The sequence below is a fragment of the Pipistrellus kuhlii genome, unplaced genomic scaffold (genome assembly GCF_014108245.1).
Source record: "Pipistrellus kuhlii isolate mPipKuh1 unplaced genomic scaffold, mPipKuh1.p scaffold_m20_p_14, whole genome shotgun sequence".
Classification (NCBI taxonomy): domain Eukaryota; kingdom Metazoa; phylum Chordata; class Mammalia; order Chiroptera; family Vespertilionidae; genus Pipistrellus; species Pipistrellus kuhlii.
Window position 1 is genome coordinate 30771311 of NW_023425449.1, and position 27714 is coordinate 30799024.

General features: G+C 38.6%; 1 protein-coding gene across 8 annotated transcripts in view; it reads right to left on the reverse strand.

Annotated features, from left to right (window-relative positions):
* Window positions 1-10871: 10871 nt before the first annotated feature.
* The window catches only part of MYBL1 (MYB proto-oncogene like 1), a 32405-nt gene continuing 15562 nt past the window's right edge, over window positions 10872-27714 (reverse strand). For 3 of the 8 annotated variants that reach the window (XM_036437039.2, XM_036437036.2, XM_036437038.2), the window contains 8 exons: window positions 24800-25033; window positions 23166-23534; window positions 18298-18440; window positions 17366-17480; window positions 16471-16587; window positions 16279-16383; window positions 15630-15809; window positions 10872-13467 (listed from right to left, as the gene is read on the reverse strand). In XM_036437039.2, the coding sequence (XP_036292932.1) occupies window positions 13339-13467; window positions 15630-15809; window positions 16279-16383; window positions 16471-16587; window positions 17366-17480; window positions 18298-18440; window positions 23166-23534; window positions 24800-25033 (1392 nt within the window). In that variant the 3' untranslated portion in view covers window positions 10872-13338. The remainder of the gene's footprint in view (window positions 13468-15629; window positions 15810-16278; window positions 16384-16470; window positions 16588-17365; window positions 17481-18297; window positions 18441-23165; window positions 23535-24799; window positions 25034-27714) is intronic. The other 5 variants (XM_036437040.2, XM_036437041.2, XM_036437037.2 and 2 more) reach the window with 4 other exon arrangements.

A 27714-nucleotide genomic window follows, 5' to 3' on the forward strand; every position in this document is an offset into this window, starting at 1 on the left:
CTACCTGGTCTTGCTCTACCCAGAAGGAACCCTGGGCAAAGATGTAAATTGGGGAATTCTCTCTGAGGAGGGTCCCGGGTCCCTCCCTCCCTCCCCAACATCCTTTCTCTTTGCACCTGCACACACCCTGGGCCCAGCACAAATCTATTCCTCTCTGGCATCCTTTGTGCTCAGAGGTCTAACAATGGCCGGTGTGCTCAGTGGAGTGCGAACGTCAGCCCGCTGGGCTCCCTGAAAGGCCATATGGAAACTCCCCGTCATTGTTGGCCCCCAGCTGACAGAGCAAAAGGCTTTTATCTCAGAAGGAAAGAGCCCGGTTCAGAGCAGCAACCCCGCCCCTACGCACACACAAAGTCAAAAAGACATTTGTCCCAAGAGCCTGCTGCTGAGAAAAACTTCTCTCTCTCTCTTTTTTTTTTTATTTCCTTCCCCCATAATTTTCTCTTCCCGCCAAAATGTCTGTAGTACCAGCCACAGCAGCAGGCCCACGGAGAGCCTGCCATCTGACCCCTCGTGTGCCCCTAATTGTGTGCCATCTGGTGTCTGGCACACACAAAAGCCGAGGCCCGCCCCGCCTGGCCCTTCTCCAGGCTGTTCTGTGCTTTCAGAGGCCCAGGCTGTGGCCGCCCCCTGCCAGGCTGGACAGGGCACCTGCTGGCAGGCACCCGGCCCAGCGCCATTCAAGGTTAGTGGGGGGTGGGGGCAGCAGGACCAGGCCCCAGCACTCTGGGGTTGGCCCGAGGACATTCTGTCAGCCCAGGGCTGGCAGGCGATGGCGGTGGACGGGCCCTCAGCCAGAGGAAGCGGATGTTGGAGCCCAAGGACCCATCGAGGCTGACAATTACAACGTGGGGCCTATGACTCAGCAGCTCCCAGCTCCCAGCTCCTCAGCACGAGTCGTGGGCTGCAACTCAGAAATCCAGTGGCAGAGCTGCTGGGGTCCGCAGCACCATCTCTCCGTGGAATAGCAACGTTTGGAGACGGCTCCAGCAATTCAGAGCAGGTCCAGTTGTGGAAATATCTACACTACCGAATACTGTGCAGGGATTAAAGAAGATGCTGGAGACCTGTGCATGTTGGCACCAAAGGAAATCCACAAAAAGTTCAAAAAGCACATTACATAATAGGTGCCATGTGATTCTATTTTGTTATCATATAAATATAAATGTATAATTACATGTTTGTATGTAATAAAATTCCTCAGGTTGTGGCGACCCCCCAACCATAAAATTAACTTTCGTTGCTACCTCATAAGTGTAATTTTGCTAAATGACTTCATCTCAAATCTTAAGGCAATAAACGGAAATTATGAAATAATGATCACATTCTTGAGCATCAGAGTACTTTAATATTTTTTTCAAGACACAATCCACCTTATGTTTTCAGGAAAAGAGGGAAATATCATGATAAATGAGTAGACAGCTCTCTCCTTATAAATTAGGAAAAAGTGGATAGGTGACATCTATTGATTTAATTATATGGCCTAGAGTTCTGCATCCCACCTCCTCAGCCAGCTACTCAGACAGAGCTTTGTGGTTGTTACTAAATGCCTTGTCATTTGAAGCCATTTTCTCTGGATTATAAGAAAACCCATGCAGCTGCTGGGAAGGCAATGGACCTTGTTTTCCCCTGGGCCCCTTTCGTTCTTTGCCACAGATCATCCGTCTACATGGGGATTTCGGGTTGAAATGTGCTGATTAACTTCTCTTTCACCACAGAACCTAAAAGACAACATCCTGGCTGCACTAGAATCTACCACTTCCATGTTTTTCTACATTTAATATTGTAAGATCAACTACCCTGACAACTAACATGAGTGGAGTTTCTGGTATCACTGTGCCAAGAAAACATCATGGCAACAAGGGCTAAATTCTAACTTCTCGCCAAGGTCGGTGTTCTCTTGTTCACGGGCCACAGGGCACATTCGAGGTCATTAACAATAGAAAGTGCCTGGGAAAAGTAAACATCTTTCTAAGACCTTCAGCAAAACCTACAGAGAAGGAACTTCTTAGCCAAGAGCCCCAGGAGCAGTTCCCAAACGTTGAGCTTTCATAGAGCTGCAGGCATCCTGCTCCTTTACCCCTAAATACCTCAGTATTTGCTAGAACAAAGATAGTCACTTAGCCACAGCACAGTGATCAAAATCATGAAAGTTAACATCAATACAATGTTATTGTCTAATCTATGAATTTTATCCGTGTTGCTAATTATTGTGAGCTGAATGTGTCTTCTCCATATGTTGAAACTCAAAGCTCCCTTATTACTATATTTGGAGAGGGGGTCTCCGAGGAAGTATTTAAGGTTAAAAGAGGTCATAAGGGTATATTCTAATTCAGTAAGAGTGATGTTCTTTTTTTTTTTTTTTAATATATTTTATTGATTTTTTTACAGAGAGGAAGAGAGAGGGATAGAGTTAGAAACATCGAAGAGAGAGAATCATCGATCAGCTGTCTCTTGCACCACCCCTACTGGGGATGTGCCCGCAACCAAGGTACATGCCCTTGACTGGAATCGAACTTTCTTTCATTCCGCAGGCTGACACTCTCTCCACTGAGCCAAACCAGTCTCGGCAAGAGTGATGTTCTTAAAAGAAGAAACACCAGTGCGCGCTCTCGCGCTAGCTCGCCCTCTCTCTCTCTCTCTCTCTCTCTCTCTCTCTCTCTCTCTCCTTCCAGATGAAGATGCAACCAGAAGGCAGCCTTCTAGAAACCAGAAGCAGGGCCAAAAACTGAATTTTTAGGCACCTTGATCTCAGATTTTTTCCAGTCTTCAAAACTGTGAGGAAATAGATTTCTGTTGTTGAAGCTGCCCTGTCTATGGTATTTTGTTATAGCAATTCGAGTAAACCAATACACTAATGGTCCTAATAATGACTTTGTAGCAAAAATAATTTTTTTTTCTGGCCCAGCATCCAATCCTCCCAGAATTCTTACAGCACTTTGTTTATACCCCTTGCTTTGGTACATGGTGGGTGGGGAGGGCGGGAACTGCCATGTGTTTCCTACAAGCTTTTAGCGTGTATGTGTCCATCTCTCTAGGGAAGCTTTAAGCAAAATGAATCTTTGCTTTTGTCCTGCACATCTGGGATTGTTATACATGGCCCACACAGGGCCTTGCACGCAGAAGGTACTGAATGCATATTTGTTGATTGATGGAACGGGAATAAGCTTTAATTACTAACTGCATTACTGCTTCAGGCTAACCATCACTAAGTGAACCAGACCTTGGTGGCATGACTTGTCATGTTGCCAAAAAAATTTCCCCATTGCTCTCTGGGAATAATAGTTATTCACAGGTATGCTCTAGTTTGTAAAAATAATTATGTACTCATGCTCAGAGACAAATAAGCTCTCAAATTCCTTCAAGTTAAATGTCAGCCTCTTACCAGGATTTTAAAGACTCTTCAGGATCTGGCCCTAATGTGCATTTTCACTGTACTATTATGTCTTACTATTCACTCCGCACTTGAACCAAAATGGGTCACTTGTCATTCCCTTTGAATGTTCTTTATTTTTCCATTCTCCAACCTTTACTCATTTTTGCCTTTTCTGCCTAAAATGCAATTTTTCATCACCATTGATCAAAAGTACCCTCCAGTATTGGAGCTTAACATGGAGGTAAAATTCAGTTATTATTCCCTCTTTGCATGTATACATTTATTCCACAAATACTTATTGAGCGCCTGCTCTATCGCAGGCACTGTACTACATGGCAACTACCGTAGTGGATGAGACAGTAATAGTTTCCTATCATCATCATCATCATCATCATCATCATTGCCTTTGCTAAAATGACTTGCTTACTTTGTGTAATAATATTGTACATTCTTTGCTAAAAAGAATGCCTCACCTTTGTAGACAACTCTAGAGTTGATAGGAACATACACATTCATTATCTCATTTCATCCTAATGCAAAGATAATTCAGAGATAAGCCCAGTACCATCTTATGAAAGAGGAGAATAAGACTTTAAATTAACCGACCTAGATTATAAGGATAAGGATGCTGGCCTTCTAACCCCTTGTCCAATTTCACCTTCTCCAGAAACCAGATGTGGAGAAGGAATAAGCAATATTCTCTCCGCTTTATAAATGAGAAAACTCACTCCAGCACAACAGCGAGGATATAATGCAAAACAAATGCAACGTAGTGGTGTTTGGAAATAAAACTCAATGTCAGTTCTTCCAACATAAATCAGCAATCAGCGCTTTGAGAAAAAAATTCACTATTTGCTGGAATTTATTTGAATTCATAAGTTCAATTGCTGGTAATTTGACCTTGCTTTGCAGATAACTCAAAATTTGAACAACTAATATTGTAATTTGTTCACCTTATAAAAATTTCAAGAGTAACTAATTCTTCTGCATTTCTAGTTTTGACTTACACTACTAAAGTAACTTAACATTGCAGAAACTTTAGGAAAAATTCTAACTTCACCATGGTGAGCTTGAAAGTGCTTCTTGTCATTCTTTTGTCAGAGGCACAAGGTTTATATTATTACAACCATAGTTCCTCACCCCTGACTTGTATTTTTTTTTCACCTGATGTCCTATTTAGACTTTTCTGTGTTTCAACATAGTCTGAATGTAGAACAGGTCTTGGAATCAGAAGACCCAAGTTCAAAAGGCAGCTCTTCCAACTTATCACCTACCTGCAAAGGCAGGTGTAGGTCTTTTGGGGCCCAAAGCTTTTACAATTTGGGTGGCCCTTCTTTATAGAATTGAGAGCAGAATGAATATTTTTGTGGAATGAAAAAAGGAAATAACACATTTCTGGAGATTTGTAGATTTTGACCTTTGCTACTGAGATGTCTTTAAGCCATTTACCAAAAATGCTTCCTAATTCTATCTGGATACCCCTCCACATGCCTCCTAACTCTTGAACTCAGAGGAGCCCTGCAAATGGGGGCCCTGAAGTTTTAGCTTCATTTGCTTTATATTAAATACACCTCTGCCAGTAGATGTTGAGCAGGTGGCATAACTTCTCATCTTTAGAATGGAGTCATAATGGCTACCTGAGGAGGCTGCTATGAGCACCAAATGAAATAACGAGGAAACCAAAGTTGGAACCCATTAGGCACCACACAGGCTGGTTATTATTCCCTAACACCAATGCCCTGCATTGCTCCAGCTCCTTGTAGAGACCAATTCCCTTTCAGTTAGATTATCATCATTTTTAAACAACCTATGTTTTCCTTTCTTGTCTTTCCCTCTTCTCCCTCCCCCCCACCCCTGCAAAAAGTTTTATTGTTTCCCTTTGGTCCAATGCATGGGAGAGGGCTTCAGGGTGTTTAAAAGAAGGGCTAGTAGTTTTGGGGAGAGGCTCAGGCAAAAAACAGACACCAGGGGAATGCAGAGGGGCCCCTCAAAGGTCTCTGGACTCCAAAGGTTCCTAGTCGTGCTTGAGGGTGAGCCTTTTAAAGAGATGTTTCCCCCCGCCCAGCCTGGGGGCCGGCCAGCCGGCAGAGGTGAGTCAGGTGTAGCCCATCTTCCTGATGAGTTTCACCTCCTCATCCAGGAAGTGGGTCTGCAGGAAGTCAGAGATGAGGGTCTGTGCAGGAGAAGGCAGGACATGTAGATCCAAAAGGGTCTGATTCAGGGTCCTCTCCAAGTCCATGGCCACTTCCATGGCGTTCTGAGTTTTGCCCACTCATCTTGGGGAGGCTTCCTGGAAGAGAATGTGGCCACCGCGCTGGTTTTGCATCTTTAAGACATGCTCGGAGACATGGAGCTTCTTCTCTGCCAACTCAAAGAAGAAGCAGCCCACGCCCTGGAGAGCCGCCTCTTTGCGGTGGAAATAGAAGCAGAGAGAGGTAGGTGTGGGAGGCCCGCAGATGCAGGCTGTCCAGGCGGTTGATGGCCACCTCCACCTCGGTGGAATAAGGCTGACAAATTTGGGAGCTCCTGGGTGGTGGTGGTTGTTTGGCAATAAGGAGTTAAGGTAGAAAAAATAACAGTGTGTTGGCTGGTCTCGGAAGTGGTTCTGAAGGCGGTGACTTGGTAAGACGATGGAGAGTGGCCAGAGGCTGGAAGAAGGGATGTTCTGGGGTCTGTTCTGTCCAAACACTCTTGAAGCAAGAGACAAATCCAGGACCTCCGAGGGCACAATCTCTTATGCCATTTTTAATGTTTTTAGACTAGTAGGTTTTGTTCGTTTTTACAAACCCTTCTTTAGCAATGCATAGCTAAAATAGGAAGGAAGTAAAGCTACTCTTTATCTGGGCCTTCCCTTGATTATTTCTTCTGAAAACAATGCCTAAGAAAACCTTTTTCTTTTCTTTTCTTTTTTTTTTTTTTTTTCTTTCTTTTTTTTTTTTTTTAATGTGCTGATGCAATTAGAAAAAGGTTAGGGGACTAAGTGATTCAACGGCTTTGGCCTGTGAGCAGACGGGCCATTCATGACTTCGTAGTTTCTAATTCACAGCAGCCTCAGATGAATTTCCTGCCCAAGCTGGTCTGCTTGTGGGACAAAAGCGTGGAGATGTGTTCGTTTCACGCCCCACTGGAGGCGCACACTGCTCAGGGCTGGCCCCTCTGGTGGCCTGTATTCATCAGTGGTTTGGCTTTTACAAATCAGGACAGGGAAACCCAGGGTCAGCAGCACGTAAATGCTTTCCTTCATACTGCTGGGACTCCGCCTCAATCCTTTTTATTTTGTAAGTAACCCACAAAGGTTTCAATTAGCTGTTTCCTGTTACTGCTTCCTACCAACAAAAATACCTTTGTCTGCAGTGATTTCCCCAACATGTTATGAAAAAGTCTGAAGGTGACTCCTGAAAGTTGGCCTAAGTCATTCATTCCCCTCCGAGGACCATTTTCATGTGGCTGCATTTTACCTGATATTCTACGGGCTCTCACAATCAAAGACTAATTAGGTACCTGTAAAGTAATACTCAACCTGGGGAAAGGTGCTAATGCCCCTGCAGGCGAGAGATGCCAAGTGTCTCATTTCATTTTAACTTCAGCTTTAGCCCTGCCTTTGTGAAAGAAATGCTTCTGCAGTTACAACTACCCTAGCTTCAGCTCAGTTACCTCACCTAAGGTAGTCATGGAAAAGGAGCGGAAAGGGAGAGAGCTAGCTACCAGGTGGGGAGGAGAGATGAATCTGAAAAGGAGGCTTGGCACCATCTCAAAAGCATACCATCAGCAATAAAAAAGATATTTAATTTTATTTATTTTTTTTTAAAAAAAGCAGATCTGGGGCTTAGGAGCCAGCAAATGGGCCATTTACAAACTCTGCAGAGAAGAAATAAGAAACCAATAAACTAATTTCAAAGAGTGGGTGATGAGGCATAGCTATTACTTGCCAAGATTTCTCTTATTAAAACTATAGTATTCTTTTATATTAAAAAAGATATATGTTTAAAATACTAAGAGATAATTGAACTTATAAGCAAATTTCCTGAAATATTAAAAGTAAATGCCTAGTCATTATGCATTCTGTAAGAGATAGTGTTGACCTCAGTTTAATATAAATTTATAAAAGTGGCAAAAAGTCTATCTGCTTTGATTTAACACCGTTGATTCTATGGTAAATTTCACTATTTTATCTCTCTTAAGGTATCTGATCCACCTCTTTATATGCCTCTTTATATCCCAGCCCAAAAGGATGAAAATTTGTACTAATCCCTACTATAGCTCTTTCCAAAGCCATGCTGATTTTTTTTTTTTTTTTTTTTTTTTTTTTTTTTTTTTTTTTTTTTTCTTCTGCTTTATGTGTGTGTGTGTGTGTGTGTGTGTGTGTGTGTGTATGTGGAGGGGGACATCAGTATACCTCAGTAAGTGGTGATTTCTAATAAGGAGAGTGTGCCCAACCCTGTGCCTGAGGAGAATGCTTCCCACATACACACACATGGATGCATATTTACTAGATAAATGAATGAACACCTTCACCCCAAGCCCAAGGCTCCTTCCTCTCAGCAACCCTCCCACTCAGGGCAACCACTATCCTAACTTCTAAGACCATAAGTTGGTTTAGCCTGTTTTGTACTGTCATAGAAATGGAAACATACCCTATATACTCTTTTGTGCCTTATGCCTAATTTTAAATTTAAGACTCAACCCAAATCTCAATTGAGTGAATCCCAGCTCAACATTGTACTGTGTGATTTTAGACAAGACTCTTAACCTAAATCTGTTTTCATCCATAATAGTGGATTATAATAAGGTTTACCTAGTAGAGTTGAAAGAATTAAATAATGTACATGATTGGTACATGGCTTCAGCTGCTATGTTGTCCAATATTAGTGTGTGAACTTCTGGGTTGTGCTAACCCAGCAATTTCCTATAGTATAGAGGGGATGGGGAATCCACACTATCCAAGTAGTGACCAACCATTTCCTTATTCTCAAATGAGTACCCACAAATAAAATACTCAACTTGGCTATTGATCTCACTTGCAGCCAAAGGAAAAGATATGAATACTTATTCATCTCCCCTTCTAGGACATCTGCTTCCTTAAGGGAAGGGGTCATGTCCCGTTTATCACAGTATCTCTAGGACCTAGCACCAGGTACTGTAAGCACTCAGTTATGTATTGATTGCTAGATGAAAGAATAAATAATTGCTAATCGTATTGGGGTTTAGGAAATTATGTCAGAATCTGGCCCAATCTTTTGAGCTCTGGATTGGCAGAATGGAAGTAGTAAAATCAGAATAAAGTCAATTTACCCTCCCTTCCCTCTTTCCCCGTGCTGGCCAGGAAAATCCATTCCAATCTAGCACATTCTGTACTTGGAATTAGAATAAGCACCCCAGGCCGAGACCTTCAGAAATAAGGACAGTGGACTACCCTGCTTTCACTACTGAGTTTGCTCAAATTCAACAGCTTTTAATGTACTAATGCCAATATACTACAAAGTTAAAAAAAAAAAAAAAAACTCTCTTCCCAACACATCAGCCATAAATAATTTCCCCCCGGTGCATTTTATCTTGGTGTGTGATGTATTTCACATATTCTTGACCATATCCATTGTTTTAAAGCAAGAAAGGGGGGAAAGTGTAATGTTCGGATGAAATTTCATTTGGTTCATTTCACCCTCCAGTACTTACTTAAAAATAATTTTTCACTTCTCACAGAGTGAAGTGCCTCTTCAAAAACTACCATTTTTCACTTCTCACAGAGTGAAAGTGCCTCTTCAAATACTACCATCTGTGTTATATTACAGTTAAAATTCTGATTGGCTGGCAAGCCCATCACTCTATAACTGGATAAATCAAGCAGGAAATAGCATGATTATAAAATGAGCTAAAATATTTTCACAAAATAGTTTACTGACTATAAAGCAAAACCACTGTCATGCAGATAACTAGTAAACCAAAGCTATTTATAATCTGTTGCATAAAAAAGTATGGTTAATATTCTTTAAGTCATGACTAATTTTTAAAAATTCTTCAATTTAATACTTACTGAGATTTTCTAAGTACCCTGCTAAACACATAGCAACGCCTACTTTTCAAACCAAAGTCTAGTGGGAGTTTTATGGAAGCACTAAGATAATGAGAAAATGATTCACAGATCTGGGCCCTGCAGGTTGAGTAAGATGTTAATACGCTAGGGGAGACAAACGCAGTGATGCAGAGAGAACATTGCACACACAGGCATGGAAACAGGAGCATGCCCATAAATGTTCTTGTCACCAGTCCAGATTAGGAAGTGAAGAATTATTTAGTTATCAGACAACTATGGAAGGTCTCTGAATACAAGAAATATGACAGATCTGCTTTCTATATGTTTCTTTATGCTTAATACTAGAAAATTCATGCACTAGAGGCGGGAATCCCTCAGCCTGGCCTGCCCCCTCTCACAGTCCGGGAGCCCTCAGGGGCAGGAGGCGACCTGGCGATCAGGGGAAGGTGATGCCCCCTCACACCTCTGCTGCTGCCACTGCCGGCAGCACAAGCCTCGGCCAGCCCTGGGCGGCTGGGCAGCTAACATCTGAGGCTTGCCTGCACCTTGGGCTGGCTCTGGGTGGCTGGAAGACTGAGGGGTCTGAGGGGGACTCTGGAGGCAGATGCGAAGAACTGAGGAGACTTGGTGCCACCATTTTGTGGCTATGGGTGCCACCATCTTTGAGGGTGGGGCAATTAACATATTCCCTCCTTATTGGCTGTGGGTGCTACCATCTTTGAGGGCAGGGCAGTCAATTAGCATATTCCCTCTTTATTAGCTAGTATAAGATGTCTGCCTTGTCCTCTCAGCAGTTACACTGCACACTTGCTTCATGTGTCAGTCTCACACTTAATATAAGCAGTCTACTGAGAGGTGAACTCATTTCTGGCGATGAATCCATCAAATTTATGAGCTTAGAAAGCTAAAGGTGACATCTGTATGAATTCACCCAGGCAATGTAGTAATGCACAGACCTGACTAGTGAACCAGTTGGCCTTGCCCAGGTGATGCCCAGGTGACACCGAGATGTCACTGAACGGTTTCTTTATGTGTCTGAAGAAGGGAGATCTGAGTGATTAAGTGAAATAATCCAATTAAGTAATTAAGGAATGGAACTAGAACAGTGGTCTTATGCAGGCAGAGAATTTACAACAGATTTCAATATGAGGGGTGAGGGAAGGACAGGAGACTTCTCATTAGATGATCGAAGGGAAGGCCACACCACTAAGGGGCAGAACAAAGGCAGGGCAGGTCTAAGTTGAGAAAAAGAAGACATGATGTATTTAAGAGGACAGAGAGTCACACTATTGAAAGATAGTTTCAAGTATGGCTCAGAAAGAGGCTCAAGAATTGTGTTAACAGATAGAATCACCCATAAAGGGAGTCCTAAAGGAGAATAGAGCTCTGATGACAGAATTTTGGGGTAAGGTTCAATGAATAGCAAAACACACAAAACCAAAGGGAAATGAGCAATGCCAAATGAACTTGTACACAAATGCTTTATTTCTAATGTTAATAGTCAACACTGTAAGCAAGATTCCCTCGCAATGAAAAGTTTTTCAATACATCAAGAAACTCAATTTAGTCAGGGTAATTGCTGTATTAATATGAAAACCTTACAAGGAAATACAGTATTATATATGTGTACTAGTTTCCATGCAAGTATGGCTGCTACATGTACGTCTGGCATTTTTATAACATACCGAAAGAAATTCAAATGATCACAACAGTATAAAGGTGACTTAAGATGCCTGACATGCTTAAGATTTTAAAAGTTCTTGCAAAAAGCAACAAAGCAGTTAACTGAAGGATTCAACCAATACCAACCCAAGTAGTACTATATCCAATAATCCCAGGCTTCTTTGCAATATGCTACCTTTGGAGTAATTTAATGCTTAAGAAAAATTATGCTTTAAAAAATATAGTTCTCCTAAAATATTATACTTTGGTGATTGGATACTATGTACATCCAAGGGCTACATAAATTAAAAAATAATTAAAAAAGCAAAAAAACAAAAAAATGAACCATTATGTGCTATTAATTCAAGGCAACTAAAATTGAAATGATCCAGTATATTTTTGCTACAATCATTTGGTTTTACAAAGTGAAATTTCTATGAGAATTCACTAATTAGGAAGCAATCAACATACTTAACAAAGATGCTAAGAAGATTCCAATTGGTCCATTTATTTGTTATCAACAAGGCATAATCTTAGTACTAGACATTTTCTTCACTTCTCACTACATCTGATATGCAACAATGAACTAGTGGATTTAAACAGCTTAAAACTCTATTAGGTCTACTATTCAAGAGCTAGGCATTAAAATACTTAGTATTTCCATTTCTATTAACATGGAGACGTTAGAAAATCTTAAGCTGTTTTTGTCTTAAAGGCATAGTATTTTGGTATTTGCAAGAATTTGCCTGGTAATGGTTGATTCCATTAAGTTAACTTGAGAACCTGCCATCATTTGCTTTTTCTCTTTTCAAACAGTGAAGTGGTGGTTGCTCTTTCCTTCTCTCATAGCAGCATACTTCAGGGGTGGAGAGGGAGAGAGTGTGTCAATTATAAATAAAAATTAAAACTACAGTGTACAATTCTATTTACCTGTCAGTGTTTAAGTTGACAGCACACTATTTCATGTCTCAAAAATATTACATAAAATCTCTACACAAAAAGCAAATAAAGACATTCTTTCAAGAAGAAAAATAAGTGCAAACACCTAAAACAGGCAACTGAAGCAATTGTTGTAACCTGTAGAGAAACACAAAACATTTTTTTAAAGGACAAAATATTTTTATAAATAAAAGATAATGTTCTCTATTTCTGAAACATATAGTAATATAACAAACTTCTAAGTGCAAAACTGTTTTTAGGGACCAAAGTACCATATTATTTTTTAAACAAAATGCAAAAATTTCAAACACATATACAAATTACCAGATTAATTTATATGAACCCTCCCCGTATAATTTTAAAAAAAAATATTAAATTATTATTTAGTACATTTTTAGAACTACTTTGTAACCAACATGATTTAAAGGGCATAGTGCAATACTTAGGTAGATGTGACAAACAGTATAGATATTATATTCTTTGCAGCTATAACTTATTGTTTCATACTTAAAAGTCAAAATTGTTCTTATGTTAGCTATAACAACAGGAAACAACACTGGCTTCTAGACACCCTGTATAGGTATAAATATCTACATTTAAGCTTTAAAAATGAAAATAAATTATAAAAACAGACTTCTTTCCAATTTACAAAGTTTTCCTGCTCCAATATACTGTACAATACATTCAACAAACTCTCAGATCTTCTGAGACTTATGAAAAAAATACTGACTCTTTACAAAATAAAAAACCCTTTTTCCATGCATTTTGTTTTCAGTACTATGCTCAAATAAATACATTTAACACTGTAGTTAATTTTATTGTTTTTGAAAAATACCAAAATTTAGTAGTGCAACGTTCTATCCTTCAACTTCCTTTCCATTGTGTTTCTTTGTAAATGGTAGGCTAAATAAATCAGCACGTTGGCAAAAGTACTTCATAAAACCATGTGTGCTTCCCATACAGACTAATTTCAGAAATTACACATACTCTGTAACGAAACTGCAGCATTAAGAGAGTAACAACATATATCTTCTGAAGAAAATATGTGAGAATTTGCTTTTAGAATATCCATAAACAGTCTAATATGATTTTTTCCATCTTGCTCTTTAAAAACAATTTTAAAAAATCTCATATCTTAAAAGATAAATTACAAAACTTCCTACCCCTTAAGCGGCTTAGCTTTCTGCCTGCTTAGTATGAATAAAGATGCAAACCGTTTTAGGGCTGTATTAAAACCTTAAAAACAATTAATTGACACAAATTTCATTGCAACTTAATTTAGTATAGGCTATACTTAGGGAGTGGGGCATTTCATCAGCTTTAATAACAATTACAGTATGAGAGCTCTTGAAGTGCTGCTGGTAGCTGTGTAAGTGCTCAAGTATCTTCTTGCTTGTTCAGTCATGATGAGTTGGTCTTCTGTCTTCCCATAAACCACTGTTTCCCATTCACAGTTTGACTAGAGAGGAAATATTAATAGTAATGTTAAAATTATTAAAACAATTATCCATAATACTTCACAATTACACGATTAAAAGGTAATTATTTTAAATGATTGGATATTTGATAAGTAGTTATAAAAATGTTTGGATAATGGCATTGTGATTCTTTTTAAATAATGTTATGCTTTAAAATTACATACTGAAATATTTATGGTCATTTCTTTGGCTATCTATATTGTTCACATGCCTGTGGAGACAGTTTAAAAGCTTTATGTCTTGGAAAGTAAGAAATACAGTCATAGCACAAAGCCAAGTTTATGTTTGTTTCATGTGTTTTCTGCCCTTATTATAAAGATTATTACCTTATAGGTATGACCTGCTGTGTAATAAATTTTCCTGAAAAGCTTTGTATTAAACACTAGGAAATCCAATTATCTTAAATGAATTAAGAGAATATGCTGCAAGGCTCTTTGAGGGCATTGGCTCAAGACAGACATGAGGTGGCTATACTTGATTGCCAAAGATGTTTTCAAGGAATGCTTACCGTATTTTCCGGCATATAAGACGACCCCCTAATTTTTACAGTTAAAGCATAGGTTTAGGCCTATATTCGCTGTATAAGACTACCCCCCACTTCTGAGGCAACACCAGTTCTTTTTTTAATAGACCAACTCTCTAACTCAGCCAATCCAAGCAGGCTTTTTATGCATGCAAATTATACATGTTCTGTACCCGAAGCTACACTGTGTTCTAGTAAAAAGCCTGCTCAGATTTGCCAGAGTCAGAGAGGCGGTCTATTAAAAAAAGAACTGGTGTTGCCTCGGAAGTGGGGGGTAGTCTTATACAGCGAATATAGGCCTAAACCTATGTTTTAACTGTAAAATTAGGGGGTCGTCTTATACGCCAGAAAATACGGTAAATGTCAGGGATGCCGGTGCTGCAGTCATTGTGGTATAAAAACTTCCTCCTCAATGAACTCTCAAATTCTCTGGTTTAAATTCTTAGATAACATAGTAAAAAATTTCCAGCCTTCATTTGCAACTACATAATGGCTGCATAGCAACTGTGGGGGGACATGGGACGGACTTTATTTTACAACTTTTGAGCCAAAAAGTTCACTGGAACCCCATTATATCAACAAAATCAAGCTGCATCTGATTCCAACTACTTACTCTTTCAAGCTATATTTATGTGTAATAGGAAAAGAGGTGCCAGAAGTGAATTTAGATATCTTTAGTTTAAAAATGAAATAATACACACCCCTATGTTCATTGCAGCATTACTTATAATGACCAAGATTTGGAAGCAGCCCAAGTGTCCATCAGTAGAAGAATGGATAAAAAAGCTGTGGTACATTTACACAATGGAATACAGTAGTACAGCTGTAAAGAAGGATATCTTACCTTTTGCAACTGCATGGATGGACCTGAAGAGTATTATGCTAAGTAAAATAAGCCAGTCAGAGAAAGACAAGTACCATATGATTTCACTCATATGTGAAATCTAATGAATAAAGTAAACTAGCAAACAAAATAGAAACAGACTTATAGATACAGAGAACAGGCAAGAGGGGGGTTGCAGGGCTGGGTGAAAAAAGTGAAGGGATTAAGTAAAAAAAACAAACAAACAAACAACAACAAAAACCACCACACACTCACCTCATAGACACCAACAACATTATGGTGATCACCAAAGGGAAAGGAGGTAGACAGAAGTAGAAGAGGGTAAAGGGGTATAAATGGTGATGAAAGGAGACTTGACTTGTGGTTGTTATACAATTGTGGTTGTTATATAATACAATATAATACAGAAGATGCAGTATAGAATTGTACACCTGAAACCTATATAATTTTATTAACCAATGTGGAAGGAAAAGAGGGAAGGAGAGAGGAAAAGGAAATGAAGGGAAAAATGCAATAGTGATCAGGAAATCACCAGACAAATCTCTCACTGCAATTCCAATTGTTAGTTTATATGTGGCCTGATAAAGGAGTCTCTCAAAAGCCCACTACAATTCCAATTGTCTAGTTTGAGTGGCAAAATAATAACGAATGTTTAGTTACTGTTATAGTCAATGTCTAATTTAAAGAGAAAAAGCATAATTTGTGATCAGTAAGTCCAAAGTGATAACTGAATAAACAATAGCAAAAATCATTAAAAGAAATTTATAAATTCATACCTGAAGATTCTTTTCCAATGTGACAACTTTGGAAGTGTTAGGGTTTGGTTTCTTTTTATTAAGTGTATATGTTTTGTTGGTTGAATTTATATCTTGTTTTTCAGGAGTCAAGTTGCACCTATTGTCATGTATTTCCAATAATGGTATCATTAATAAAGATGTTGTAAATATATTTTCTGACTAAGAGAGGGAAAAAAAGAAAGAGGAAAATAAAATAACTAATTCAAAAATAGTGACAAATAGAGGGACTATTGAGTAAGGGTAGTGGAAGCCTTGTTAATTTTCCTCTAAGAAATTTTTTGACTCTGATGAAATTTCTAGTAATGTAGTAGAATTAAATATTTTAGAAATGAGCCAAAGATAAATACTGAAATTTAAAGTTTTGGTTTTTTTTTGAAATTTAAAGTTTTAAGAACTATTTTTTTTATATCATCCACAAAAGAGACCCAACTCCTCTCAAAACAAAAACATATAAAAAGCAAGGAAGTAAAAAGAAATATTCTCTACAGTTACATGCTTCTTTCTGAATTAAGCAGAATAACTCTAAAGGAAACTTTATATGACGCTCTAATGAATAGAACACAATGACTAAGAAACAAGAAGCACTAGAACTCACAGCAACCATTATTTTTTAAAAAGCTTTACAAACCTGTGTGTCTGGAATGTCTTCAGTCAATAGCTGAGGACCTGGTTCTTCTTTTTCCCAATTATCCAAAACTAGTGATTTTCTGACTTTCTTCACGGAAGCAGTATGCTAGAATGAATAATTTATAATAAAAACATATGGAAAAGTCACTTGCCCATGATAAGTCTTTTAGTAACAATGACACCAAAAGATTACCTCTTGTTTGCAGCTTTTGTAAACAGGTTCATCTTCCTCTTTGAGGAATATGTCCGTTCCAGTTTCTTCTTTTAAAACTTCCCGAATATCTTCTTCCAGAAAGGCAAGTGGCTGTGACTAAATTGTTTTTTAAAGGGTTTTTAAAAAGTCTTTTATACCAATTCCTTTTTCTCCCATATAAAAACCCAGCTCTTTTACTTTTTCATTAGTGGCTTTTCTCACAGTCCCCTTTTGATACATAAGTTGAATAAATTAATAAACTAACCAGGTTTTTGGCAAAAACAATATTGTATTAATACCTTGTAAGCATTGAATGAAGCGTGGCACTTTTTCACATATATATGAACTATTGTTGCCTGCACTATTATTAAAATTATCTTATTAGAGGCAACTAATTAAGCACATTTTACTTAAAACTTAGCTCCACCAGATTTACTTCTATTATCTCTTTTATCTTCACAATAACCCTCTGGAGTGCATTTTATCAAATCCATTGAACAGAAGAGAAAACTGAACCTTAAAGGGATATCCTGATCAATCAATTTTAAAAATATTAGGAAAGTGCTTATGTATATTAAAATATTAAAATTATTTTATTCTACTACAGATAACTACTACTGAAATTACAAAAAGCTTAGTTTTAGTGTTAAGAAAAGAGCTCTGCTGATACTTGGTTTGCTCTCTCTATGATATAGCATAAAGTAAAAATTCACAATAGCCAAGCAAAGGCTTATTTACAAGTCAAAAAAGAAAGATTTACACAAAGTCAAACTTATAAGAGACAAAATTTTTATCACCTTCAGTGAACAGCATTTTTTAAAATGTTAAAAACCAAGGATAAAAATAAAACTTTTTAAATTAAAATTAGGAAAATTCTTAAAAAGAGTATACATACCACAATTTTTAGCGGTCCATATTTTTTCTCCTGAGCAGCTAGCGCATTTTTAAAAGGAGTAGGAGTTCTTGGTGTGGTACCCAATATAGATCTTCTAATCGTAGGTGTTCTAAACCTATCCAATCATGTAGATATTTATATTACAATCAAAATTTGTCTTCATAGGAATTAGGAAGGTAAAATCATGATAAAAAGCACACACTAAATTTATCTTGCATATACACATGCTTTATTTAAACACTAGGGGCCCAGTGTATGAAATTCATGCATGGAGGTGGAGGGTGGGAAGGGTCCCTCAGCCCAGCCTGCACCCTCTCGCAATCTGGCCAACTGGTTCGTAAGCACTCACCTGTCTGCCTGACTCATCAACCCCTAACTGCCTCTACCTTCTACCTGATTGCCCCTAAAAAACATTGCCTGCCTGCCTGCCTGATGCCCCTAATTGCTTGCCTGCCTGTCTGATCACCCCTAACTGCTCACCTGCCTGCCTGATCATCCCTAACCACTCTTCCTGCCTGATCGCCCTTAACTGCCTCTACCTCAGCTGCTGCAGCTTCATCCGGAAGGACATCTGGCTATCCAGTCTAATTAGCATATTATGCTTTTATTATTATAGATTACAGGACAATTGTAGAGTATGCCTGCTAAAACTAATTCTTATTCCAATCAATTATCTTAAAATAGAAAAGAGAACTAATGTAGGAAAAAAAAAACAGTAAAAATGTTGTTTTGCTTGAATTCAAAGTTTTATACTGCATTTAGTTGGTTTTCAGTCTTCTAAGAATAAAATGTAAGGTGACGATTTTTTTTTTCAGTTCTAAGTCCCATATGGATAGGGAATATGATATGTGCATAAATGGATAAAAAGTTAACCTATTCTTAAAATCTAATCTTCTAATTTTCTCTAACATAATTATTTAATATCTACTTACCCTACATTTTCCTTTTGATCTTTGGGAGTTGTTTCCTTATGAAGAGGAGTTGTAATAAGAACTTTCTGCCCACAAATAGGGGTTGATGTAAATGAAGGATTCTCTATATTAACTTGTTCATTTCCAGAGCATGTGTTAAAAAACTTAAAAAAAAATAAAAAAAAAAGTTTATAGATAATTTCTAGAACATAATTCTATTAAACTGATAAAATTTTCAAATTGTTTCCCAATTTTTCTAGAAAAGGATTGCCAATAATACCACATTTACATTCCGCTCCAGGGAAATTAAGCTCCAGGAGGGCAGGAATTTTTGTTTTGTTCATCACTGCCTTCCCAGAAATTAGAACAGTGTTTAGCACATAATAGGCATGCAAGAAATAGTTAACAAATATTCAAAAGTTAAGAAACAGTACAAAACCTTTAAAACAAGATGTTACCAAATAGAAATCCAGAAACCAGAAACAGCTCTTGTGTTAAATGGAACAGCTTTGCACAACAGTGTAACTGAAAAGAAGTTTTACTCATTTATTAATAAGTGATCTTAAGTGTCCTTTTCTGTGAGAATACTTTGAATTCAGAATAATGCTTTGCTGATGAGAAATACACTGTCTGGCAAATTTACTATTTACCACACAGCTCAGAACCTCCAAGCAGCCAAAACTGGTATCACACAGTCTATTTTCCAAATGACACACTTTACTCACTGGATCTTAACTTACATACAACTGTGAAGTACTAATTTATTTTTGTAGCTAATAGATTAAAAATAGAGGTAGAAAGAAGTGGAAATTGCCACACAGGATGAATTTTAGCTCTATCACTTTTGGATCCTAATATTTGAAAAATATTTAACCCTAAAATTAGCAGTCAAACCCTCTTAAAATCCTACAGCAATGCCCATCTTATCTAATAAAGAGGAAATATTCTAATTGACCATCACACCCTTACAAAGATGGTGGTCCCACAGCCACAAGATTGTGGTGCCCAGTCCCCTCAGCCAGACCCACCTCCAGATGGGTCCAGCTGCTCTCGTCCCTGCCTCCGGAGTCCCCCAGGGCCCTCAGCCCCCCAGGACCTGCCTGAGGTGCAGGCAAGCCTCAGATGTCAACTGCACAGCCAACACCCAAGGCACAGGCAAGCCTCGGAAGCCAGCTGCTCAGCCACCCAGGGCCACCCAAGGCTTGCACTGCCAGCAGTGTCAGCAGCAAGGTGTGATGGGGGCATCACCTTCCCCTGATCACCGGGTAGCCTCCTGCCCTCAGGGCTCCCAGACTGTGAGAGTAGGCAGGCTGGGCTGAGGGATCCCTGCCTCCAGTGCATGAATTTTCATGCACCGGGCCTCTAGTCAATTACAGGATAAAATTTAAGCTCTTTGCCATTGAATATGAGGTCTTTATAATCATGTCTCACCTTCTCAGCCACTTTCCACTTTAGAATTTACACTCCACCAAAAAATTACTAGTGTGCCCAAGCCTGTTTTACTTTCCTCTAGGAGCTTTGTAATTTTGAAGGCTGGGCTGCGGTTGGAGTCAGGGTCACACTATTCACATTACAATCTATGTAAATGACACCCCTTGAAGGAGGAGAAGGCACAATTTTCAGAAAACATGGTAACTGTGTCCTGCCAGACTCCCCTCATCTTCCCAACATCAAAACACCTCCAATAATATCTCAGCACCCTCCAAGTATATTTGAGCATTAAATTTCCTTCTTCTCCCATAAAATGTTTTAATCTCTGTCAGGACACCAAACACCAGCTCTATCTCTTACTAACCTGAACAACTTAACTTCTGAATTTCATTCCACTGAACTCCTAAGGTTTTTTGAAAGAAGATTAACTGAAATGTTATAATAAATGTATTTAGGCCCTACCCAGTTTGGTTGTGATTAGAGCTTTTTGGCCTGCAGACCAAAGGATCCAGGCTTGATTCCTGTCAAGGATATATACCTTGGTTAGGAGCCAACCAATCAATGTGTTTCTCTCACATCCATGTTTCTCTCTCTGTCTTTTCCTCTCTCTTCTAAAAATCTCTTCGCCCTAAAAATCAATGGAAAAAAATACCCTCAGGTGAGGACTAAAAATATATATGTATATATATATATATATATATATATATATATATATATATATATATATATTTTATTCATATTCTACAGAGATGAAGGGAGAGAGATAGAGAGCCAGAAATGTCGATGAGAGAGAAACATCAACCAGCTGCCTCTTGCACACCTCCCACCGGGGATGTGCCCACAACCAAGGTACATGCCCCCAACCGGAATCAAATCCGGGACCCTTCAGTCCGCAGGCCGACGCTCTATCCACTGAGCCAAACCAGTCCCGGCAATATATATATATATATTTTTAAGTGCATTAGTACTTAGCCTAAAACATAGTGTTCATTAAGAAAAAGACACAGAGTGAGAGAATCCAAGATGGCTGCTCGGGTAGGCAACTAGCCGCAGCCGCACACAACAATTTCAACAAAATACAACTAAAATATAAAATGGACATTACCCAGAACTACAGGAAAGTCGACTGACTGGAAATTCTACAACAAGAAGCAAGGAGAAAACCAGAAGGAAGCGCGGAGGAGCTGTAAAAGCCCAAGGTACGGAGACATGCGGCGCGCGCGGAGAGGACAGAGCCAGAGAGGAGGGAGGCCGAGTGCCTGGCTGGCGGTCCCAAGCGGGAAGGAGAGAAAAGCTCCGACTGTGCTGGGCCCAGCTCCAACTGCTCTGAACCCCAATTCTAGGCCAGACCCCGGGGACCCAGGCTCATCCATAGGGAGCCGGGCTGTAAGGCAGGACTCCGGGGAAGCGGCGAAAGGAGGTCCCGAAGGCGCGCACACTGCGCGCAGAGAAGAGCCAGCCGGCTGTGCAGCGGGATTGCCCTGACGGGAAGGAGACAGGGGCTCCAGACTGCTCTGAACGCCACCTCCAATCCCACTACCAACTGAATTGAACCCCAATACCGGACTCATTGGGGGAGAGCATAGACAGTTTGGCAGCAGGCGAAAATCGAGGGCACCTTTCTCTCAGAGGCGCTCGCAACAAGTACTGAAGGACCCTGAGTCTCAGGAGTTGCATAGGGCGGGGCTGACGGAAGCCAAGGCTGTAGGCTCCACCCTGAAACCCCGCCCCATCAGGAAAGCTGCCTGTGAAAATGCCTAAACCAAATAGATCACAAACGAAAGAAATGGAGGACAAAAAGCAACTGGATATAGAGTTCAAAACCACACTTATAAGGTTGTTCAAGAATCTCCTAGAAAAGGCCGATAAAATAAACAAGACCTATGAAGATATGAAAAGGGATCAACTAGAAATAATAAGGGATCAACAAGAAATAAAGAATACATTGTCTGAAATAAAAAAATATTTTATGGAGTCCTAAAAACAGAATGGAAGATCGCAAGAATCAAGTCAAAGATTTGGAACATAAAGAGCCAGAAGACACTCCTCCGCAGAAGTAAGAAGGCCAGAGAATCCAGAAAGTTGAAGATAATGTAAGAAACCTCTGGGACAACTTCAAGCGAACCAACATCAGAATTATGGGGGTCCCAGAAGATGAGAGCAAGATATCGAAAACATACTGAAAGAAATAGTGACAGAAAACTTTCCCCACCTGGTGAAAGAATTAGACTTACAAGTCCAGGAAGCGCACAGAACTCCAAACAAAAGGAATCCAAAGAGGACCACACCAAGACAAATCATAATTAAGATTCCAAGAGCAAAAGACAAAGAGAGAATATTAAAAGAAGCAAGAGCAAAGAAGGTAGTTACCTATAAAGGAGCACCTATACGATTGTCAGCTGATTTCTCAACAGAAACCATGCAGGCCAGACAGGAATGGCAAGAAATATTCAAGGTGATGAATAGCAAGAACCTACAGCCAAAGATAATCTATCCAGCAAAGCTATCACTCAGATTCGAAGGTCAGATAAAGAGCTTCACTAATAAAAAAAAGCTAAAGGAGTTCATCACCACCAAACCAGAATTATATGAATTGCTGAAGGGGGTTCTTTCAGAAGAGAAAGTAAATAAAGATAAAAATTATGAACAACAAATACGTAACTATCAAGTGAATCTAAAAACCAAGGAAACTAAAAAAAAAAAAAAATCTGAGGAACAATATTAACTGTTGAATATAATAGAATCAGAGGTATGGAAGGGGAGTGAACTGTTTATTCTTGGGGAAAAGGGGAGAGGGGGATGTGGGAAGAGACTGAACATAAACTGTGCACCTATGGATGAGGACAATGGGGGGTGGGGAAAGAGCAGAGGGTGGGGTGAGAAGGGGGGAGAAGGGAACATTTGTAATAATATGAACAATAAAAATTTATTTTAAAAAAAGAAAAAGAAAAAAGAAAAAGAGATACAGTTTGCTCTGATAAAAGTATCTGCTGCTGGGGCACATAAAAAGTACAGGAAAAAGTAAGTAGTTACTGACATCCTTAGAAAATCTTCTGACATAAAATTCTCATAGTGAGCAGTTGTCTATGGCTACATATACCCGATATCTGTTGAATAGCTACTCAGAATACTTGATATCAGTCTCAGCTCTGCCATTAGATAATATAGACAAGTCATTTTACCTTTCTGAGTCTATTTCCTGATGAGGCCTATTAAAGATGTGGAACTACATCTAAAACATTGCTTTTAACTCTAAAAATTTTAAGACATTCTAATGCCATTACTATACTTTGTGAGATACCTTCTAATTTATCAGAGCTTAGCATGCTCATGCATACATTTAAGTACATTATCTATTTTTTATCTGATATCAAAGCAATGAACCACTAGCAAGATATTAAAGATGTAATTTAATCTAGCTCATCAACATTTGAAAAGATAAACAGAAACATTGCTACCTGTGAAGGAGAAAATGGTAGTGTTTTCACCGGTGTGTGTTTTAATGCTGTATTACTGCCATCGCTGAACGTGCCATCGCTAAGTTCACTGCCTGGGGACTGACCCATTCGTGTTCTTCTCTTCTTTCTGAGAATGGTTGGTGGAGTACTAAACTTGGCCACATTTGGGGATGTTAAAGGAACCGCCTCACTTTCTGCACCACTGCAACTGTTTTTTTTCCCTTCAAGTACAAGGCTGACATTAAACTGACATTCCATGGCACCTTCGTTGTGCTGAATTCGCATCAGTTTAACTGGAGTGGACTTGACAGGAGAAGCAGTGGCACCAGTAAGATCAAAGCTGGTGACATCACTCCACGCTACAGGATCCTGCAATAAATCAAATTCTTTGAGTTATGTTGCAACCTAGTGAAATCTGATCTTGAACTTGGGATAATTTCCACAGTTAACTAGCTACTAATTTTTCTCAGTAGAAATAGGCTTTTCTTTCCTTGTTCATTTTTTTTTAAGCAAAAGCATTTGAGAGGAACAAATTATGGTTTTACTATGACTCTAATTTGGAATATCCCAAAATAATATTCTAATTCAGTAGCTGGGCAATTTAAAATGTCAAAGCATTTTAGCCGAGACCGGTTTGGCTCAATGGATTGAGCGTTGGCTTGGGGACTGAAGGGTCCCGGGTTCGATTCCGGTCAAGGGCATGTACCTTGGTTGCGGGCATACCCCCAGTAGGGGGTGTGCAAGAGGCAGCTGATCAATGACTCTCTCTCATCGATGTTTCTAACTATCTCTCTCCCTTCCTCTCTGCACAAAATCAATAAAATATATATTAAAAAATAAATAAATAAAATAAAATGTCAAAGTATTTTAAATAAAAGGAACAAGTTACTGTACATTATTAGAAAACAATTCATCATAAAATTTCACACTCTATTCCACATCAGAAAAATATTATCAATTTCTACATAATCATTTGGGATTGTGTACGAAACATCTTCAAAATGGTCATACACTTTGATCCAAAAATGAAATTTAACCTAAGCATAATCATAATTTTGCACAAAGCTTTACATAATACTGAAAAACTAAACACCACCTAAATGTTTAATAATAGTATATTGCATAAATAAATTTTGTTACATACATATGATAGAATACTATGAAACAATTCAAATTTAAAAAATAGTTAAGAAAACAGGGACATGCTCATGATATAATGTGGGGGGTTATATAGAAGCATAACATATAAGTGAATCTTTGGCTTTAAAAATATATGAATATCTATGTTTTATATGTATAAAACACAGCCTGAAAGGAAATACCTTAAATTATTAACTCTTGGCTTATGGAAAATTTTAATTTTCTTCCTTATAGTTTTCTCTGGTTCCCAACTATCTCTAATATATTTAACAAAGAATAAATTGTTAAATTTTAAATTTTAAAAAATTCCATACAAGGTACATAGTTGAGAAAGATTTACATTTTTTTTTTCCAGAGCGAAATTATCAGAGCGAAATTAAGCATGTCAAAGTAATGCTTAACATAAAACTGGTCAGTGTCCATTCAACTGAGTTTCTAAATAAAACTATGTAACTGAAATTGAGCTTTTGATAATCTCACAATTTCAGACTTACAGATTCAATAAGTTCTAGAGTCTCTGCAAATTCTGGGATGGTCTGTAGAGAGGACAGCACAGCATTTGCCTCCACGGCCAGGAACTTTGTGGGTGAATTCTGCTGAGCAGCCATTGTCTGATTTTCATCCATACTGTAAATCTCACTAGAGTGCTCCTCGAGGCTGTTTAGAGTATTGGATGTGCTATCATCCATGAGGAAACTACCAGACCAGCTAGAAAAGCTTCCAGGCTGCTAAAAGCACACCAAAAAATGTGAATGTTAATTGTCATTTCAACCTAAGCATAAATTTATATTTTAAGTAAGTTATTTTCTAGAATAACATACTTCACATTTCAGCTGTAAATATAGTAGCAAATATACTGTCTTTCCTCAAAATTGAAAATAAAAATTTTCATTAAACTTCATATCTTAATTCTATTTATTTTTTCTAAATGTATTTTTAAATTTACAAAATCATAGTGAGATAAAACAAGCATGTCCAAACTCTTAGAATCTGGCCTCTACCTTTCAAACTTCATATCCGGAAAGATACTTCCCTCTCCCAGGGAATACCCAATTATAGTACTTGTGATTCCCTGTTGAGTTAGTCTTTTACCCCAGAGTGCCTTTGTTCAAACTGCTGCTCCCTAGAATGTTGACCAACCTACTGACCAGGGAAAACTTATATTCCTCATTTAAGATAAAACATTGGAAAGTTGCCGAAACCAGTTTGGCTCAGTGGATAGAGCGTCGGCTGCGGACTGAAAGGTCCCAGATTCGATTCCGGTCAGGGACATGTACTTTAGTTGTGGGCACATCCCCAGTAGGGGGTGTGCAAGAGGCAGCTGATTAATGATTTTTCCTCATGGATGTTTCTAACTCTCTTTCCCTCTCTCTTCCTCTCTGTAAAAAATCAATAAAATATATTTTTTTAAAAATTGGAAAGTACTCCACCTGACTACTTTTCACTACTGTTCCATCTACACTAATAAAAGAGAAGGATACAAATTGACTATACCTTCGTGATGCCCACCAGCCAATCAGGGGTGTGTATTCAAATTAACCCAACAAAGGTGGCGGGTTAATTTGCATATGCAGGTGCCAAGTGGCTGGGGGCAGGGCGAGACGCAGGCCTCTGTGCAGCGTGGGAAGGCAGAAAGGCGGCTCTGGCCAGTACGAAGGCAGTACTGGCAGCCAGGGGAAGGAAGGCCCATTCTTGCACGTATCTTTATCCATCGGGCCTCTAGTTTATATTGACTTAGTTCACTTACTTTGCTGATATACTGCCTATCTTTTAAGTCTGAGTTCAAATATAATTTCTTCCAGGAACCCTGGCTACCTGATTCTCAATTAGACACCTCTCCTTTGTGCTCCTGTAAAACTTTGTGACCTATTTTTCCACACAATATACTGTTTCCTGCCTCTGTTCCCACTGCAAAGTAAATCCTTTGAGGTCAGGGACAGTGTCATTTTCTTTCTCTCTCCAGTGATGTATACCAGACAACTTACTTATCTTTTGAGCATAGTTTCCTAGTGTCCCATTAAAAAAAAAAAAAAAAAAAAAAAAAAAGGGAGAGAGACTTTGAAAAGTCATGATTAAGAAACAATTATGTAGCCCTAGCTGGGCTACAATTATGTGGCTCAGTGGATAGAACATCAGCCTGCAGACTAAAGGGTCTCAGCTTTGATGTGGGTCAAGGGCACGTGCCCAGGTTTCGAGCTTGGTCCCCAGTGCAGGGTGGGCAGACATGTAGGAGGCAGCGAATCAATGATTTTCTCTCATCATTGATGTTTCTCTCTCTCTCTCTCTCTTCCTCTTGGAAATCAATAAAATAAAAAGAAACAATATGTAATTTGAAAGTTAAGAGAGTAGAACCTAAGAGTTCTAATCATAAGGAAAAAACATTTTTTGTGCCTATATTAGATGATTGCTAACACTAAACTTAAGTGGTAATCATTTCACAACATAAGTCAAATCATTATGTTGTACACCTTAAACAGTGCTATATGTTCATTATACTGGGGGTAGGAGGAGAAAAGAAACAATATGTAAAGTGTATTGCACCGTCCAATAAAACTTTCTTAGGTGATAAAAATGTTCTGCATCTGAAGCTGCTCAGTATGAAAGCCATTAACCATATAGGCAACCAAAATGCGGTTAGTGCAACTAAGGAACTGAATTTTTAAATTTATTTAAAATTATTTTAGAGAGAACATTGCTCCAGTCCATAGGAAGCACTCAACCAATGTTACCTATCACTATTAAAAATAAAAATTGCGCCGAAACCGGTTTGGCTCAGCGGTAGAGCGTCGGTCTGTGGACTGCAAGGTCCCAGGTTCGATTCCGGTCAAGGGCATGTACCTTGGTTGCGGGTATATCCCCAGTAGGGGGTGTGCAAGAGGCAGCTGATCAATGACTCTCTCTCATCGATGTTTCTAACTATCTCTCTCCCTTCCTCTTTGTACAAAATCAATAAAATATATATATATAAAAAAAATTTTTTAGAGAGAGTATAAAGTCTAAATGTTCCTTTTTTCCATATTTTAATGTTATTACTTTTTCCAATTTACTGAATTCAATTGGAAATATAGTAAATAGGGAAAAAATTCAAAGAGAGAATAAAAGCAATTTTGGAGTGCATAAATCTCTATACATCTAATTATTTTTCAAGTTTTATTTGTCTTTCTACTAAGGCTTTAATTACATGGGATGTCTAAAATAAAACCAAAGCCTAATCTAAACTACACATCATTTTCACAAATATACATATCAAAAATCATACCTTAAATCTGCTTGACATTTATGACTCAAGAAGCACCTAATAGTGAACATTGTAAAATATGCTCCAAGAGATGCATATCAAAATCAGGCAATCTCAAAGGAACAAGTTAGACTATTCTTAGTCTTTATTAACATCTAAAGTCATACTGAA